General features: G+C 37.0%; 1 protein-coding gene across 1 annotated transcript in view; it reads right to left on the bottom strand.

The window, feature by feature from the left end:
- The window catches only part of LOC122798939 (BTB/POZ domain-containing protein KCTD17-like), a 557,165-nt gene that overhangs the window by 115,855 nt on the left and 421,833 nt on the right, over positions 1-19,477 (bottom strand). Inside the window, exon 6 of the mRNA XM_044068018.1 lies at positions 17,247-17,363. Coding sequence (XP_043923953.1) covers positions 17,277-17,363 — 87 coding nt within the window. The 3' untranslated portion in view covers positions 17,247-17,276. The remainder of the gene's footprint in view (positions 1-17,246; positions 17,364-19,477) is intronic.

Here is a 19,477-nt window from a genome sequence, read left to right as displayed (position 1 = left end):
CACCACTGTAGCAATATTACAACAGACTTTCAGGATGACAACTAAGGAGGAAAAATGTTACTACTACACAGTACAACACAGACACATTGTCATCATAATTCTCAACCTCTGAGCACAAAAAATCTGAACAAAGAGAAATAATGGGGTACAAAGCCCAAAAATAGGGACAAATTTTAAATATTGCTCTTATAAACTTAGAGAGACGATCGTAAAAAAAGGTCTTGTGTTACTAAGTTACCATGCATTTTCTGAAGGATATGAAGTCTGAAACTCAAATGCTTATTATACTGGTCCAGTCTATGTCTGTAAAATAAAGAGAGCGTCTGAGCTTTATTTATCTTGTGTATTTTTGTGTCTCTTTTTCAGAAACAAACATTAACTTCTGACACAGTCTGTCATTACCCACACTTCTTGTCCTTAAAACTGCTAGACAAATACCTTATGGAGATATTTAGAAGGTAACAAGCAGTGATCAATCTGTTTTTTTTCTAGGAGAAATGCATACACAAATATACACAAATCTTACTATTTTATATAAAATGCAATGAGTTAAATCAGTTACAGCTGCTTCTCATGTTGAAACATGGGGATGTTCAATTCAGTAACCAAAACATCAAGTATGTCTCATGAATTATCATTGGGTTACTCGCTAGAAAATTCCTTTTTATGTGTATGTAATACATGTTTAATGTGGAGACAAGGACTGAGTTTAGCAGGTATAGAAGTGGTTCCTTCCTGTTCACTTGTTAAGGTACTGCAATCTTTTCTATTACTCTATACCGCTAAACTGTGATCTGATGCTAAACTGGGACCTGATCGTTGAATGTAAAACCATGCCAGATTGCCAGTCTTAAAATAAAAATGCTCTGCTATACACTCCTTTTAAATTTATGCATTACAAAATGTGCTTTAACATACAATAGACACTGCAGTCCCCTTAAGTTGTAAATTTCATGTGTAGACAGGAAAGCTTCAGTTTGACCATGTATTTTAACAGTTCTACAGAAAGATGAGGGAGAGAATCCATCTTGCATACACCCTCACAGAGGCAACAGCCAAGCAAGATTTTTTTTGTCTTAATGCTCTCAACTGTAAAGTGGTAACATGAGTGTTTTTCTGTTAGAACATCTGTGGCAACGTGTGAAGCATGCTGGTTGTAAATGAACAAGTTAGTGGGACTTGTTAGTGCCCTAAGCTATAACCACTTAAATAGGTATACAATTAAACTATAACATGGGAAACGGTTAAGAGAAAGACATGCGGATTTGCGGAACTACACAGATTTATAATGCTATACAATATGAGCTGTGCCACTCTTGTAGCCATGTGGTCTCCTAAAGAACACTAACTCCATTAACATTAGCAGCTTCGTGCGCCAATACAAAATGTTTTAGCATTTCCTCAAGCATACCACCTCTAATACTTTACTTTCTCAAGTTCAGTTCAGAATCTTAAGAGAACCAGTCCGACTCAACAACTGTTGCTGCTTGCTATGGCTGCTCAGCTGTTGCACTTGTAATGACAATGAGCCTTCTGGCTTCCTTGTTCCTTCCTTGGCCTTGCGCTAATTAAATTAAAACAAAAACACACTATACAGCTGCCCAGTGTTCTCAGTCGACCAGTCCTCCATCAATCGGTTCATGATGACTCTTAATGCTGCTGCTGCAATTGAAGACACACTGCCATCTTGCTGATTTGCCATACAGAAGGATAAACAGAGGAAGAGTGACAGTACACACCCCCTCGAGCCCAGCCAAATTCCCACAGGCTAGCTGTCTGCTCATAAAGCTGACATCATTGCGCACGCCCTGTATGCGATGATGTCAGCAAAATGTCGCAAAAAATAAATAAATAAAATTAAAAAATAAAACCCGGGAAATTCAGGAATTAAGGGGGCCACTCAGAAATTTATAGCACCCCATTATTTTTACCTCAAAACCGATAAATACCAAGGAATTTGGTATGGTTGAGAGGTATGATATGGGTCTATGTCACATTGTTGAATGGTCTAAATGTCAAACACCTCTTTGTCGAACCCTATTTGTCAAATCTTCATCCATCGAACAATTGTTTTAGTGAAACTTTTTTCCATGGTAAGTAACCAGTGGGCCAACTTACCAACCGCAACAAAAACACCATTTTTATAACCCACCCTCATGGGGGGGGTTGTGCCCTCCACACCCCCTAACTAAATATATCAACTCCAAGATCATACTACAGTGGGGAAAAGGGCAAATTCCCGATAATGGCCCACTGGTTACCTACCATGGGAAAAAAAAATTCTGAAATGATTGTTCGATGGATGAAGACTTCGACAAATAGCGTTCGACGAAGAGGCAAGTGACAATTAGTGAGTTTGATTAAGTGAAGTAGACTCATTTGATTACTGGTGTGACTCCAGCCATCCTGTTGTTTAAGTTCATTTATGAGAATTAGATTCAATTTATGATGCAAACAATGACAGTTCCTTATGACACTGTCTGAATCAGGGACAATCAACAGAAAAGTAAAATGAAAACATATGCTGATTAAAGCAAACAAAAAAAGTAGTTTTGAAATGCAGTGCACGAGATGCTGAAAATATGGGACTGACAAAATTCTTTTTAACAATCTCTCAGAGGCTTACATAAGCAATTAATATGTATCTATATTTATTTTATTCTACATTTACTGCACTATATGTTTGCTTTGTTTAGATTCAGCTGTTTATATTGACAGATAGTTGGCATTGTTGATGCATTGTAGCTTTGCTGAATTCTTAAGGCTGTGTTTTAGCTATCCATGTTTCACATCAGCTGATAGTGAATTAGACAATCCTAATGATGTATTAAAAGCTAACTGGAATGTAACAACTGTTCATAGGTAATACATAAGGAGCTGATTGCTTTCATCTATCTGACTCTGAGGAACTGCTAGAGTCCTTTGGAAGTGTATTTCTTTTTATTTAGCATGTTCAATACAGTTTTCTGTGACACAAGAAACAGAATGGCTTCTTCCTGCAACAAAGCTACTGTTCTAAATGGATTGGGAAGTGAAACTTGGAAGATAAAATGCATTTTGATTGTGTGGCAGTTTTGATTCAAAGTGTGAAGATAAGTGTCTGAGAAAGATATAACCATTAGGGAAAAATGGGAAGTGTTGATCTCTCTGTATAACGCAGGGCGGCACAGTGGTGCAGCGGTTAATGCTGTCGCCTCACAGCAAGAGGTTCTCCGGTTCGATTCTTGGCTGGGGTGCCTTCTGTGTGGAGTTTGTATGTTCTCTCTGTGTTCGCATGGGTTTCCTCCCACATTCTAAAAACATGCTTCTGGAGCATTTCTCCCCGGGCCTCCACTGAAAACAGGATCTGTGGAACCTAGTTGGACTTTCCCCGTCAACAAATGTTAAATAAAATAAATAAATAACTAGGTGCTGAGACCCTTCTGAGGTACTGTATACAGCTTCTAGACTCCTTAGTTAAGTTATAGAAGTATTAATGCATAAATATAACCAGTTGTGTGTGTGTTGTCTTTTGGCTTTTCCCGGTTAGGGGTCGCCACAGCGGAACTGCAGTCTGCTAATGATTGGCAGTAGATTTTTACGTGCTGAGTTGCCGGCCCTGATGCACAACCTTCAACGAAGGTGCGCCCATTCACGCATGTCTCCACACAGAAGATGCTCTAGCTGAGAATCGAACAGGACAATGTCTTACTGTGAGGCAACAATGATACCGCAGCACCACCATAAATATAACCAGTTGTAAGGTAAGAAAACTGGGTACCTGATTAAGGATATTAAAGAAAAAAACTGACATACTGTACTGCACTTGTGAGAATGCGGGATGGAGGGGATCTTAGAGTGTGTTGTCCAGGACACACAAACAACTTGTACTTCAGTATATTCAGGAAGTCCTGGCAGCCTTGAAATGAACATAAAGGGTGGTTCAGTGCTACAAAGTAAAGCTTGTCAGTTAGTGAGGTAGACATTTCTATTTATCTTTATTTTTCAGTCATATGCCAACCAGATGAATATATATATATATCCTTGTTAAAACATTGTAGCCATGATCAATCCACAAGGACAAATATTATACATTCACAGTTACTACAGATTGGCCAACCAAGGCATCACATCTTTGTTATTGGTAGCAGACCGGAGAACCTAAAAGAAACCCACCCATATGTGGGTGGGAATAATATGAAGAACATACACACAGTAAGAGGAAGTCTTATTCAAACCACACATTCTGGATATGTGAAGCTGCAACATTGTCTCTCATGCCACAATGCCTCCATCTTAAGACAGGTGTCCAAGAATAAGAGAGTAGTCCTGCATGTGTGCTCTTTGTGAGATAGGAAACATTTGCAGTATGAATGTGGTACTATGACACTTGATCATTGGGAACAGCTACAGACAGCTAAATATATGATTTTGCAGTGTCTGTAAACTATTTATAGTTTATGCCAAAGAGAAAGAATGAAGGGGGAAGTCCATATTCCCCCTTGGGTAATATTAAATAGAAGTTTTCTAATTGTATAGCAGATTCTAGCTTTTTGTTTCCCTACTCTGTAGCTTTGAAATGTGTATAAAGGAAGAAGAAGATGGGGTCAAAGTATTCATAAATACCAAACATTCATAAGCACTATTTTGATAAAGATACAGGGTCAGCAAGTAGTTTACAAAAATTAGCATATACTTATAGCAGCCTTGTTAATATAACATTACCTTAGTTTTCTCAAAATGAATTTGTGCTTGTTTCATTTTAAACTACAGATTCATTAGGGTAAGACCATAGAAGAGTCGCACTTTAAGGAGGGCAGCTTTGGAATCACTTCTCAGAAACAAAAAGAAAAGTCACATATTCAGACTTGCAGATTTAGTGGATCACAAGTGCGTAAATTTATAAGCACAGAATGGCAGTGGTCCTGGAACACAACCCAGTGGTTCTTCAGGGATTATTAACTCAGACATAGGTATTTTACGCAGTCACCATTCTTTAGCTAGTATTTAGTTTGCTCCATCAGGAAAACATGACAGGCTCAAGGCTGTACAGTACAACTTTTAGTTAAAAATGAAAGGTTTTTCCATAGTGTTACACAAGGCACATTTTCTTTTGAAGAAATGAGTCATGCAAACTTACAGAAAACAAAACAAGCTTACCCTACATAAGTTCACAATTGAAAGAAGAAAAAAGCAGGTACTGGCCACCACGCTGAACAGCTTCAAAACTTTTATTTAAAACACAATTAAAAACACAGGAATGAGCGCTTTCAGGACCAAGCCCTTCTTCAAATACAAAACTCAAATGAAACTGTAGTTTTTATAAAGCTAATCGTTTAAAAAAAGTTTTGAAGCTGTTCAGCATGGTGGCCAGTACCTGCTTTTTTCTTCTTTCCTTTGGAATCTTTGTGAGCAGGCAGCCTTTGGTCGAGTATATACAGTTCTTTTTGGTTTGGATAAGTTCACAATCCAAGGTTTTGGTCCCAGCCTTGTCTTCTGAGCTTCCTGGCTCAGAGTCCCTTTTAGTCTTCCTCCAGGCTTCTGCCTCACTCTCTTTATCTCTGGCTACATCTTCCCTCTGAGAGACACGTCTCTACCTCTATGAGACTCTGTTTCTTTCCTGATCTTTCTTCCTGGTTTTGTCTCTCCCTTTCAGTTAAAAGGGGGCAAAGTTTCTTGCAAACAAGACTGCTATGTGAGAGCTTTCTCTCATAATGCTCCAATACAGCAGCTCCACAAACATCACAACAGTTAATAGGGCACACTATACCTCAAGATAAGCCAGATCTCACTTCTGCTGGTCCATGACCTTAATGACAGAGGGCAATCCTTCCCCCAAGCTTTAGTCCAGGTATGGAAATCTCTATTAAAGTTTTCCACTTGGGAACAGGGATAGCATTGTGGTCACCGCATGCCATATCCTCTACTATGGTTTTCATGGACTCCTTTTTTCAGTTTACCAGGCTGGCCAACACTTTTATTAATAGCTGCAGAACATTAGTTTAGTTTCTGTTATCAATTCTCTTCACCATAAAAACAGGAATTAAGTAACAGACCTTGAATTTCTGTAGTATGAAAACTTCCTTCAATATCATCTCTTGTGTTAAATACCTAAGTGCCCTGTTGTTGTACCTGTACAGGTTTAGCATTAGAACCATCCACAGCATCATCTCCCATGTGGAAATAAGGCTCTGAAATGGATGAGAAAATTTTTTTCTGAGACCTGATATCTTACAGAGGTGCCACTTGTTTTCATTTGTTTTGTATCAGAGGATTTATTTGTTTAATGTATTGTTAACTTCCACTTTTTAACCTTTCTTTAGGTTTTGTGCTGGCACTAAGTCTGGCTCTTTTACTGACTTTTCTTTTACATTAGGCACAAGTAATGAGTCAGGTGGCTGAGAGCTCATGACTGGATTATATTCTACATAAAGCACATTTGAGGCACTCTGTAAAGTATGAGTTTGACTTGGGTGATCTCACTAGGTATGACAGTCTGGTCTTCAGCACATTTTTGATTGTCTGTTTCTATGGCTTTCAGGTCTGAATTGCCTTTCTGTTATCTATATTGGTCACTTCTGAAAGCAGAGATTAACTCTAAGATTAGTGTGAGTCTCTTCCTTTTCCTTGAATAACTTGTTTTAGTTTTGCCAATTTGTTACAACAGTATGACTTTCATGTACTAACTTAGCAGGAGATGCAGTGGTTAACAGACATTGCTTTAATCTATTGTTTACCTCTTCCAAAGATTTTTAATGAAATTTATTTTCAGACTTCAGATTTTTATACTTAGTGCTTAACTGATAAATAGAATCATACTGCTCATTCACTTTATTATGCAACTTTCTTTTTTCTTCCTGTAGCATATTAAAAAGCTTACATTCTTCAAGCATTTTTGTTTCCATCTCTTGAATGTGTTGATTAAGTGTATATAAGTCACTGTTATTGCAATGTCTTTGTGTATAGCCTTTTGGAGATTCTCATTGATCAGTGTACATTGTCTACCTTTAGTATTATTTTCAGGCCTCCTTTGATGCATAAGCTGGACCACTGCATTATTACTACCAGCACGAGTTTGTGTATAGTTCTTGACTTTGTTTTTAGTTTCTTGAAGTTGTGTCATTAGTAACTCATTTTCTTTAGCCTGCACATTGTCAGTTACTTTTTGATCAAGCAGAACATTGTTAATCTTTTGGTATCATCTGTCAAAATGTTTCCTTTTCATACTATAAACATGCAATGTCACCTTGGGTCTGACTTTTCTTTTGTCTTTCAAGTTCCAACACTGGGTTACTTGGCACTTTTTTCTTTTGGTTTATGGATTGACTTGACTTAGTACTTTCAGATTTTCTTTTGTGTCTCACTGTTCCCACATATACAGAAGTTTTTGAGACTCTTTTGAAGAAGTTAAACATTTCTTCATCAGTTTTATCCTGCTATTTCTTTTGATGGTCAAGGTTAGCCAACATATTTGTAAAACTCTCTATAATTTTATTTTCATTTTTGAAACCATCTGTTTCACCATTGTTATTAGTTCTGCCTGCTAAAATATCATGACACTGGCTTTTTAAGCATGTTTACACTTTCAGATAATACTCTGACTTTGTCATGCAGAGTTATACAGCAGTGTGTGTGTGTGTGTGTGTGTGTGTGTGTGTGTGTGTGTGTGTGTGTGTGTGTGTGTGTGTGTGTGTGTGTTTGCGTGTGTGTGTGTGTGTGTGTGAGAGAGAGAGAGACAGAGAGTGAGAGAGAGAGAGAGAGTGTCTCATTTATTTTATTTTGTTCTTGGTCACTCCTTTGTTCCACAGGCTCCATTGTCTTTTCTATAACTTCTAGATTCTTAACAGTACACTTAAAGTTCTTCTTGTTGGTATCATCGTGTCATCACTTTCAAATTAGGTTCCATCAAAGATAACTCTGGTGCATACCATACCAGGTCTGTACAATAACATTGTATTTGACCAGACCTGGTTTGCAAACACCACTATCGTTTGTGAACCAGTGATGTGTCGCAACAGTGCTTGTCATTTGTTTACCTTCCATTGTGGGAGCACCAGTATTCCTTTACTTATTACCTTTCACCTCTCATTTTTTTTCAGAACAGACAATTAATAATCAGTTTCACTAGGTTTGCACACAATTTGCTTTCTTATGTTACAAAGCAATAAATATCCTTTTCCCTGAGTGTTTTACTTTTAGAACCAGCACATCTTTCTTGCTTCACACAGCACTGAACCTTTTTTTTCTGTCAAAGGGTTTTACTTTTAAAATCATCACCTTATATCAAATTTAATTTCACAAAATACTACCAGCACTTTGGTAAAGTAATTTCATTGCATGCATTTTTCCTTTTGGTGTAAGTCATTAGTATAATAACAAATAATTATTTTTCCAAGCTATATTTTATCTGCCAAGAAAATCCACTTTTATTACTGGAGCAAGTATCCATACATGCAAAGGCCAAATATTTTTGTAGGTATACTAGTTCTTTAATGTTAACAAGTCACATCTCAAGGAGAATTATTTTTACTTATGTGTCACATACACTTTACCACAGGCTTCTTACAACTGTTCAAACAATACCTAGCACAATTCAGTGCTACAATAAGTTATGTGCTTTGCAATAGACCATATCTAGTAAGAGTTATGCTGTATAAAGTTATACACTTTGCAGACAGCACCTAGTAAAGGTCAGTGCTGCACAAAGTTATACACTTTGATACAGTCAGTACTTAGCAAAATTCACTGTTGTGTGCATGCAGCAAAGAACACCTAGTAAGAGTTGGTGCAATCATTTTGCTCAGTACGTGATTTTTTTCAGATAGACTTTGTGCTACCACAAAAATCTTTTTCAGTGCTTTTAAACCAGTTACTGCTTCATTTTTCTTTAAGCACACCCTTTTCCACACTTTGCATTTAGTAGCAAGACTTTCTTACATTTGGGAATTTCCATAATTTTCCCAAGTCACACGTAATTTAAAAAAAAACAATCCTTTACAGTTCAATGATTTTGCAGTTTGAAAATTTTGCACACTACTGATTACTATATTAGGTAATTTATTTCACCAGTACTCTTGAACATGTTTGATACTACAAAACCATTTTTCTCAATACATTTCTTTAAATAGTTACACCCAGTATGTATACATTTGGTAAGCAACCATCGAGCAATTTACTTTGCACTTATTTTGGAAAGCAACCTTTCAGTAATTACAAAACACTTTGTTGAAATGCTCAACAATATTTATTATTCTGCCACTTTTTATGTAAGTGTTCTCAAATATGGTTTAAAAATGTTTAACTAACTTTACCTTCAAACTCTAGCTTCTCATTATGGGTATGGCAAATTGAAATCTATGAGACTATTCTTTATAGCACAGCTTAACAAGCAGCAATTAAAACTTGTATTTCACTCTGAGTTTACCAAAGATAGAGCAGGCAAAACAAAGTCATCAGCTTTTAATTATAATCCACAACACTTCTTTAGAACACACCATTGGTCAAGTACTAAGTTAAAAGTTCATTTAGCAATGGTTCTTTCCATGTTTTTCCCACCCCAATTTCAATACACATTAAACCTCTTTAGAATTCATAATTCACCATTTTCAGCTTCACTCTTTGCTATAGTCAGTGTAACTCAGGAGCATGTTCATAGCTTCTCATTGTGGCTACTCATGGGAAAAAATGCAGTTTGAAAAAAGGTAACAGTGACACAGTAAGCATGCAATTCTCTCTTTCTAAAATGGGGGAACCTAACCCATAAGCACTGCAAACAATAATGCAGAAACACACAAAAATACTGCAGTTTGGTATATTGTTACCAAAGTTTGCCCACTGAGAACCACCAATGCAGTATGTTTCAAAGAATTATTAATTCAAACAGTAGATATTCATGCAGTCACCACTGTAACTAACATTTAGTTTATTCAATGAAGAAAATCTGACAGGCTCATCTTGAATAGTAATGACTTTTCATGATACTTACAGTTTCAGTAGCTGAACAAGTGGTGCACTTAACTCGACTTTGGTACTGAAGACTGTGGCTCTATTCCCCAACCAGCTAGTTGGATTATTTTATAATACTGACATTGCAGTGCAGTGTATGGAGTGCTGTGTGCCATCTTTGGGATGAAACGTTAAACAAGCCTCTGAATTGTTGTTAGCTCAAATGGATGCAAAATATTCCATGGCACTTATAAAAAAGAGAAGGGATGTTCCCTGTACCTTAGCCAAATTTCCCCCTAGTCAGTATGAATACTACCTCAGGTCTTTCCTGAAAATGGGCAATTGGCATAATTAGACTAACCTGGTCAACACAGTATAAATAAATAAATAAATACATATAGATATAGATATAGACATAGATATAGATATATGGGTCTACTATCGGAGATCAAAATTACACTATTTTGAAATCCGGTAGTAGATGCCCACTAATGTGAAAGTGCACTTCACCAAAAGTGCACTTTTGCGAACACCACTAGAACGAACGGGCAATGCCCTCCACTGTGGTGTGGTAGTCCCGGACCTTAGGGTTAGGGCTTGGGTTAAGGATAGTAGATAGCCCTACTAGGTATCCACTATCCTTAACCCAAGTCCTAACCCTAAGGTCTGTGACTACTGCACCACAGTAGAGGACATAGGTCCATGACTACTGCACTGTGAAGGACATACAATTTCCTCCACTGTGGTGCAGTAGTCATGGACCTTAGGACTAGGGCTTGGGTTAAGGATAGTGAATAGCTCTACTAGCTATCCACTATCTTTAACCCAAGCCCTAACCCTAAGGTCCGTAACCATTCGCTCAAGTGGTGTTCACGAAAGTGCACTTTTGGTGAAGTGCACTTTCGTGTAACTGTGGGTCTACTGTTTATTTTCGAAAACATGAGTTTTCGATTATATACAGTAGACCCAGATATAGATATACATATATATATGCATGTGTGTGTGTGTGTGTGTGTGTGTGTGTGTGTGTGTGTGTGTGTGTGTGTGTGTGTGTGTGTGTGTGTGTATGTGTGTGTGTGTGTGTGTGTGTGTGTGTGTGTGTGTGTGTGTGTGTGTGTGTCTGCATGTGTGCAAGATGACATGTTGGGCTATACAGGAGAACAGTTCCTAGATATGCAACCTATGTCTTAGTTTCATTCAGCACATGCAAAGTATGCAGATCTTTGAATCACATTAATTCAGAGTAGAGCAACTCAACTTATCTGATCATCATCTTGTGCTGCTATAGTCATCTATGAGTTCCACCCTGATTTTGTACAGATTATTGCTGACATAGTGTTAACAGATTTCAAGTGTTCATGTCATGTAGTAAACAAAACTGGAAACTGAATGATTCTAGTTTTCTGTTCTGAACTATACCTTTGAGTTGGAAAAAGCAGGTCCACAGGTTCATAGATAAGTACTAGGCAATCAGTCTTAAGATCATTATATAAGCCTCTAGCCTCAAGGATGGCAAGGCAAGATAGACCTGGGAAGAAATTGAGGATGCCTATACAATTAACTAAGTTTACTTTGAAGGTGGCAAGGTTGCTACTCTGTTTAACATGTAGTGGAAATTTGTTCCAGAGGTGAAGGATACATGAAATCTTCTAGTTTTATACTGTTGCTGTCAGTTTATGATCTGAAGCACTATATTTAGTACTTCTACATGTAACATTTTACTTAACAATAGACACAAAGAAAGGAAGACATTTGTGATTTAGTATATACATTAATAATAGTGAATGGATAATGACTTCTTGTGATGAACTGGAGAAGCACAAAAATGAATTTACTTTGATGAAGATAGTGACTGCTGTAGGAAAAATGCCCCTTTTTCCCAAAGAAAAGAAACCTGTGTATTAGGTATAATATAAGTAGTGTGCAGGGGACATGACTTCCCCAAGTGGAGGCATTCTGTGTGGGTTTTACGTTAGCAAAGAAATTAGTGAGTTTAATATATTATAGTTTAAACAGTGCTATTAAGCTGTAGCTGACATTTTAAGGCAGTAATATACTTGTCTATACTCATACCATATTGCTAAGGCCTGGAACTCCTTACCTGTTATGATGCCCATGCACTGGCCCAGTAATCAAGGAGCCTCAATCCTCACCAATAACACCAAGGAGGGATGTGCACATTGGGAGGATGGCAAGTGCACACACAGTAAAGTACAATTTCCCTTAAGAGCACACAGAGCTCACAGTCAGTCTGGGGCTGGTTTCTCTCTCTCTCTCTCTCTCTCTCTCTCTCACTCTCTCTCTCTCCAGATCCCCAGTAAGACTAATCACTGGTACAGCTATATGGTTCAGATCTCAGCCGAGTGGTCAAGCCAAAATCTCCAGCACCCTTTCTGTTCAACCAGTGCTTCGTGTCCCTTACCAAGTAGCTGACACACACACACTTTGAGATTTGACTTGTATACAAACACACAGACACTGCTGGGGAAGGCTGGCACAGGTTCACTAGCTATGCCCCCTTCTGCCCAGACTATACAATAGTACCACATGCTACCAACCACCACTATCATCTACTATAAAGGCCCTTACCAAAGGGTGTCCAATTCTACTGTGCAATGTTACTATTATCCAAATGGTAAGTGTGTCCAAGGCTATGGCTATTTAAGAGTGGCCTATACAGTGTCAACAAATACATGAAAGTACTCTAACAGCTTAAATATCTCTATACAAAACCAGATACAATTAAAAGGTTTAATATATGTAATAATAAATAATAAAAGCAGAAGACAATACTCATTAACTTAACACAGTGACAATAGAAAATGTGTAACAGCAAACACCAGCAGAATAAAACAGTGCCAGGAGTTATAAAAAAATGTATTCGCTCATAAAATTAAAAAGGTAAGTGCTTTCATATGTCCCAACTTCTACTATGAAAACATATTTGCACAGGCATATAGTCCATATACAGTTTTGCTCTTCTCCAGCAGAGTGCACTGTGGTTACATGTTTGAAGCTCAGCACATAATATATAGTTTAATTATAACATATAGTTCTCTTACATTTGTAAGGCAAGCCTGTGGATTGTATTAATATTTACAAATGACATACGATTATTTACAAAATTCATTCTAGCTGGGCTGGCAGCCTTCACACCTGTATTGATCAGGTCAACACTTGCCATCCTTCAAAAGCATTCTGAAAGACTTCCTAGCCAAAAGCTGGTTCTGCTCCTGCTCAACACCAGGAAAACTTATACCCCTAAATGTGAACTAATGCGTATTCTTTACTTACACATCTTCACTCTCCCTTCTTCACTCACTTCCTCACTTCTGTCAGTTTCTGTCCACTGGCTTTCTCTCTAAATATATAATTTCTTTCACTTCATATTACAATTCCTGTTTGTATTATATTAACTTATCATTAATTTCTATATAAACTGGCTAAAATTTCTCTAAGTATTAAATCATTGTCATACAACTTGTATCTATTCTTAACCAATGTTTTCAAATTATGTCTATTTCGGTATAATTATTTAAACTGTACTTGTTTTTTTTGTATTATTTCTAAAGATTATAAAATTATTCCTATAAACGTGTTTTGCAATATTTTGGAGCTTTTCTCCCTAGGCCCCGGTTGAAAATGGGCTCCTACCCAGTCAGACTTTCCCAGTAATCAAATGTCATATAAATAATTAATAAATAATAGGGATAGTATGTTGTGAGAATGCAGGTACATAAACGTAATTGTGAAAGATGAGTTTTATAATGGTGTCCAATAAAAATATATGCAGGCCTTTCTGCATATAATTGCTTTCCATTAAAGTTGCAGCAAAGAGTGCAGTGTTTATATTCATTTTCACCCACACACTGTTAATATGTTTTTGCTAACAAAGACCACCTTTAATAAATTGACCTTTACCCCTGTAACACACCCTAAATCCATGCCTGTGTAGAAATAGCACTCCACAGGCATTTAGAAAGTGGTTTAACTAGCAAATTTAGGAAATTAATTTAACTAGCAGTGATTAATATATTAAATAGATTGCATATTGGAGGCAAAGTGAAATTAGTCTACAGTTTAGAAATGTTGCTACTTTTTAGTGTTAAAGTTAGATGTGTAAGCTTGCCTGAAAATATAGCAGCAGTTATAGTTAAGATGAGTATCTAAGCCACATGAAGTCATAACAGATGACAGAGCAGAGAGTAGTCTGAGAAACCTGGGTAGTTTTCTACCAGAATGTTAGCCACCTGTTAAATCCAGATTCTGGTACGTAAAGGGGATGATCATAGTGAGTAAGGTGCATCATTACTAATGAAGACAAAGGAAAAATTATGCTTTATGCGATAACCATTAAACAGCAAATGCATGGCTTTCATTCATTAACTGTATACAGCTATATAATTTGTGTGATTTATGTGATTTCTGGCATCCTCTGGCCCTGCAGCATTTTTTTGTACCTTCTGTAGTTATCTACTCCTTTTTAACATTTTTTTCTGAGCACTATGTAATGTTTTAGCAGCTTTTCCATACTAGGTTCTAAAACTTCATTTTGTGTTTGAGTTCAGGGGTGATTTACCCAAATGTAATGGCCCTCACTCTGTGATTGTTAAGAGTAAAGTATGTTTGTTGAAGCATCAGAGGTAATTTAATGTATACTAATGAACGACTGTAAAGCTAAGGAGGGATTAACAGTAGAAAATACTGCTACCAAAACAATGAGGCATAAATTAAATGTGAATACATGTATGAATAAGAGATGTTAAGAAAGGAATAGTGGAGGACGGCAGTTTTACAGAGCTTAAATATGTACATCCTTCACAAAAGGAAGGAGAACATGTAACATGGAAACTTTTAGGCATGTCATGGAATTGAAATAATTCATGAGATGTCTTTTAAAAAAAGTCAAATACAAGAATACAAAATATAGCTTCAAAAACATGAGTGTGAACCTTTAGCAATCTGATAAAGTATTACTATATTTGTGAAGACGGTCTGGACATATGCATCAACATTCTTTTTAGCACCATTAGTATAATAAGGAAGCTTGACTAAGAACTCATGTATTCGTAACAGAGCTGGTTAGAGAACTCATGCATTCCTAACAGACCTGGTTAGATGTAAGATGTTACTTAGCCAGTCCAGCAGAAAAAACAGCAGTCAGTATCAGGCAGTCTTTCTGTCTCTGACATTATTTACAAAAACATTATCATGATACCTGCTGTTTAGAAGCATATTATTCGTGCCATAGTCAATGAATTTACTTCTCTAAATGGCTCAAACTCCTGCAATGTCATGCAGAACAAAAAACCCTATTTCGGGAGTTACAGGCATTCCTGCCATAAACACATCCAGCATGAGCATGAAAGCCAGCAGTCACCAGACAAATGTACCCTTTATCCCAATAAACAATTTAGCATTAAAAAGTATATAGCATTTTTTAACATCATTGTGTCTCCATATCCTGTTATCCTAAGCACTGGGGAGACATAGGCAAAACATCCAGGGAAGCACATGACAGAATGCACCACAACTGTGGGTCCTGTTCAAACCTGGATAAGCTATGGATAAAGCAACATAAATCAAACATTTTAGTTAATATTGAGATCATACATTTACAGAAAACTGAATAAAGTCTATAAATCTGAACAGCAGCATGACTTTTTATAATCTTTCAGTTTTTTTTTCAAGCAATGGGCATTGCCTGTCTCTACACATGATAAATATATATATATATATATATATATATATATATATATATATATATAAAACAAATGTAAACCATTTCAAAATCAGTGAATCTATATGGAAAATTCATAATCACATATTCCAAAAATTGGTAGCAGTCTGTGCACTAACCACAGGAATGCAGAAGGAAGATAAAGAGGGTTTTTTGTCCTTTGCTCTCAAAGTTTATGGTCCGTATGAGTCATCTTTTCCATAAAACCCTATTTATTCCCACATATTGACAACAAACAGCATGGTTTTGCCAAATCTTTGGTTGTGGGAAGGGTGTATGTTTCAACTTTAAGACCATAATGTCCTCATTAATGCAGTGTGTCCAAGACAATTATAAACATGTAGACACACACACGCACACACACACTTGTACATTGTATGACAGCCTATGCCACATTGTACAAAATAAGATAATGTACTAGACAGCCTCCTGATTTTTGTCAGCTCTCACTCATATAGGATCCCAACACCACCATAAGGCAAGTGACAGTTGGAGTGGTTCATTTCTTCTAGCCGTTCGGTCACACTAGTCCTTATTTGAACCCAGGACACTAGCTGGGCAGACATGTGGGTCCTGTTCAATAAGCTATGGATAAAGTAACATAACTCAAACATTCTAGCTCATATTGAGATCATAAATTTACAGAAAACCTGCCTCCATGGCATTAGACTGCAACCTCTGTGGAAGCTGCAGAAAGCACACTGCTCCTTGTACAACAACAGTAGAGAAGTGGCAGTGCTTTACACAAAGAAGGTAAGTACATGTCCCATGATATGGCTACAGTACTGCAATGAAAGCAGTCATGGGGCCACTGGGAACTGAAGAGTGAGACAATCAGCATAAACAATCACATATGCACATGCCGGAAAGATGGTGCCTCACTGCTCCCTTCCAAAACATATACACACATTGCAGCTATCACCTCTTGCTGAAACTTCCCCAAAGGAATTTTAAACTGACTCCACTCCTATCCTAGACACAGATACTCAAAACAGGTCACTGTTTTCAACTTTCTTACCGGCACAATGTTTCTGTTTATACAGGATAGACAGCCTGCAAAAAGGAGGCTGTTTCTGTAGATTACAATAAAATGCATACTTTTCATCTGAGCATCACTTGGTTTTGAACTAGAGTTAAGAATGTTGTTAGCGTTATGCTTCTAGAAAAAAAACCCACATCTCTGAACTCCAGGCAGGAGCAACTAAATTATATAAAATGTCTTAAAGTAAAACTTTCAGACATACCTCTCAATATATTAAAACAAGAAATCTGGACAAAGCCTAAAATAATGGGGAGACAAAGAACCAAAAATAGGGACAGATTTTAAATGTTGCTGTTACAAACTTAGAATGTTGCTAGAATAGTTTGCATTTTCTGAAGGGTATAAAGTCTGAAACTCAAATGTGGGTTATTATTTAGTGACTTCAATCCTCAGTGATTTCCCAGAAAAAATACAAATTTTATGAGGAACAGACCAAAAATGTGAGGCAAAAATCTGGACAGTTGGAAGTATGCTTCCAGATCATGCCTTTTCTAAAATCCTCCACCATTTTTTACTAAGAATTTTAGCATTGTTCCTTACCAAAGCAGTCTCAGACGGTATTGGTACTGATTATTCAAGGCTATTTGGCCCAAGTCCAGCTGCCTCCTGTAGCACCTCTTCTTCCTCTTCCTCTTTCTCTTCCTCCCTCTCTCCTCTCTTTCTCACAGTAAACAACATGAAAGAAAGAGACAATCAGAAATAGGAAATGGTAAAAAAATAATAACAATGTATACTATGCATGTAGTTTCCTGTAAAATCTACAATGCAGAATCAAAACAGTGTGCCAGATATGGGAAACAAGTCAGCAACTAATAATTCACTTCTGAAGGAAAATCTCTACAACTATGGGAAACTTCTGCTTTACCAACACAGTCAAACAATTCTGCATTTAGAGGTATAATTCATGAAATAAAGACACCTTTGTGCACATCTACTACAAATATTTTTTTTGCCTGAAATATACTGGTAAAGTGTAAATAAACATAAAACTGTAATTGAAGAATGACCTGCAAATGTTTTATAAAATAATATGATGTGAGCAAGCAACATCTCTTTGAATAGTTGCCTCCCTGGAGCCTGGTTTGTAGTTTCCTGGTTACAGCTGTTGCTAATGTTCATTTCCCTGTCAAATAGAGTAACAGTGGGAACTTTACAGAAATCTCGATGCATTTCATCATAACTATAAGATGGAGTGGATTAAGTGAATAAAAGTTGATTTATAAAAAAATGGAGATGGTGTGGTGACATTGTTACTAGCTGTAGGTTTGTTACTTGATAGAAGTGGCACCTCTTGCAGTTTATATTTTTACACTTTGTAAAGTATAATGAAGCTAGACATGTATTTTTAAGGGAGACAGTATCTGCAGTACTTCTATGTGCTCTTGAAACTATTTACCTAGCCTTAGCATTAGTGTGGACCAGACACTGTACTTACTACAGTATAGACTTGTTAGAGCTTTGTTGCTGGTGTAGAGCATTGCTATTGTTGGAATATTTCTTTGCTGCTCACTTTATTATTGCATTTTTAAAAGAACTTGCCCAGACATTAGTGTGTACTTTTTCTTACCTACTGGTTTAGAATGTGTGTTATACCATTTGACATACCTATAGTGTAATTTGTATCAGTATTCCTACATCCATTTTTAAAATCTTAGCAGTCCATATTGCACTTCTCTACTTATAACAAGTACAGTATTGTGCTGGTTAATATGTGCTTAGCTCTGTACATATCTTCTATTTACATCCTCTGATATATTTGCAACTGCATTAATCTGTTGAATGTGTTAACTGCCAGAACATGTCTTAGATCTTACATCACAAACTGAGGTTTTTATCTGTGTATAGATTACCTAGTTATTGTTTTTCCCCCCACTCCTCTGTTAGCACATTTGTACATATTGCATTTTTTATTAACAAATGCAGCATATTGTGTTAATATTACTTATTTTTCTTCCCATCCCCTCCTTTTAATCTACTTTTCCCTGGATCCCCGCCCCCAAGCCAAGCTCGAACTACTGGCCTCTGGCGCTTTTTAACAGAACTGGGCAACCGCAGAATCAGTGTTATTTTCAGAATATACTGAAAGTATGTTTTATCCTCTGGACAAAATTGTTAATTGCTAGTCCTTATTTCATTTCTATTTTTTTTAACTAAAGCATTCCACTATGGACATTAGCTGCCCCCCCCCCCATCCTGTGCTTCCTCTTTGCATGCTGTTTAACTATTTGAAAGCCCTGCTGTTTTTCTACTATTGCTAAACCCTTTCTCCTATAAATTCTGGTCTTTCTAAATCCCACATAGTCCTGGTAAAATGGTTTATTTTATTTTATTTCATAAGAAAGGTATGCAAAACAAGTAAGTCCAAAGTACCTACTGCTTTTCCTGATTGTTTCAGGATGTTATCTGCCCCCCCCCCCCATTCTGTACTTCCTCACAGCAATCTCCCTTTATATGCTGTTTAACTATTTGAAATCCCTGCTGTTTTTCTACTACTAATAAACCCTTTCTCTTACACATTCTGGTCTTCCTAAATCCCACATACTCCTTGGTAAAAGTGGTTTATTTTATTTCAATAAGAAAGGTATGCAAAACAAGCAAGCCCAGAGTACCTACTGCCTTTCCTTATTGTTTCTATAGACTTGCACATCTGGGAAATCCAGACCAGCTCTATTCATCATACTATTGGCTATCCACCACTTTTCTGGTCTATTCTGCCCCCCCTCCCTCATAAGACCAATTACAGCCTAACCTAGCTTTCTTAAGCTACAGGA

Source organism: Protopterus annectens, chromosome 1.part0 (assembly GCF_019279795.1).
Source record: "Protopterus annectens isolate FY-2018-M chromosome 1.part0, PAN1.0, whole genome shotgun sequence".
NCBI classification, from domain to species: Eukaryota; Metazoa; Chordata; order Ceratodontiformes; family Protopteridae; genus Protopterus; species Protopterus annectens.
Note: the sequence above shows the minus strand (reverse complement) of the source record. Positions and strands in the feature narration are given on the sequence as shown.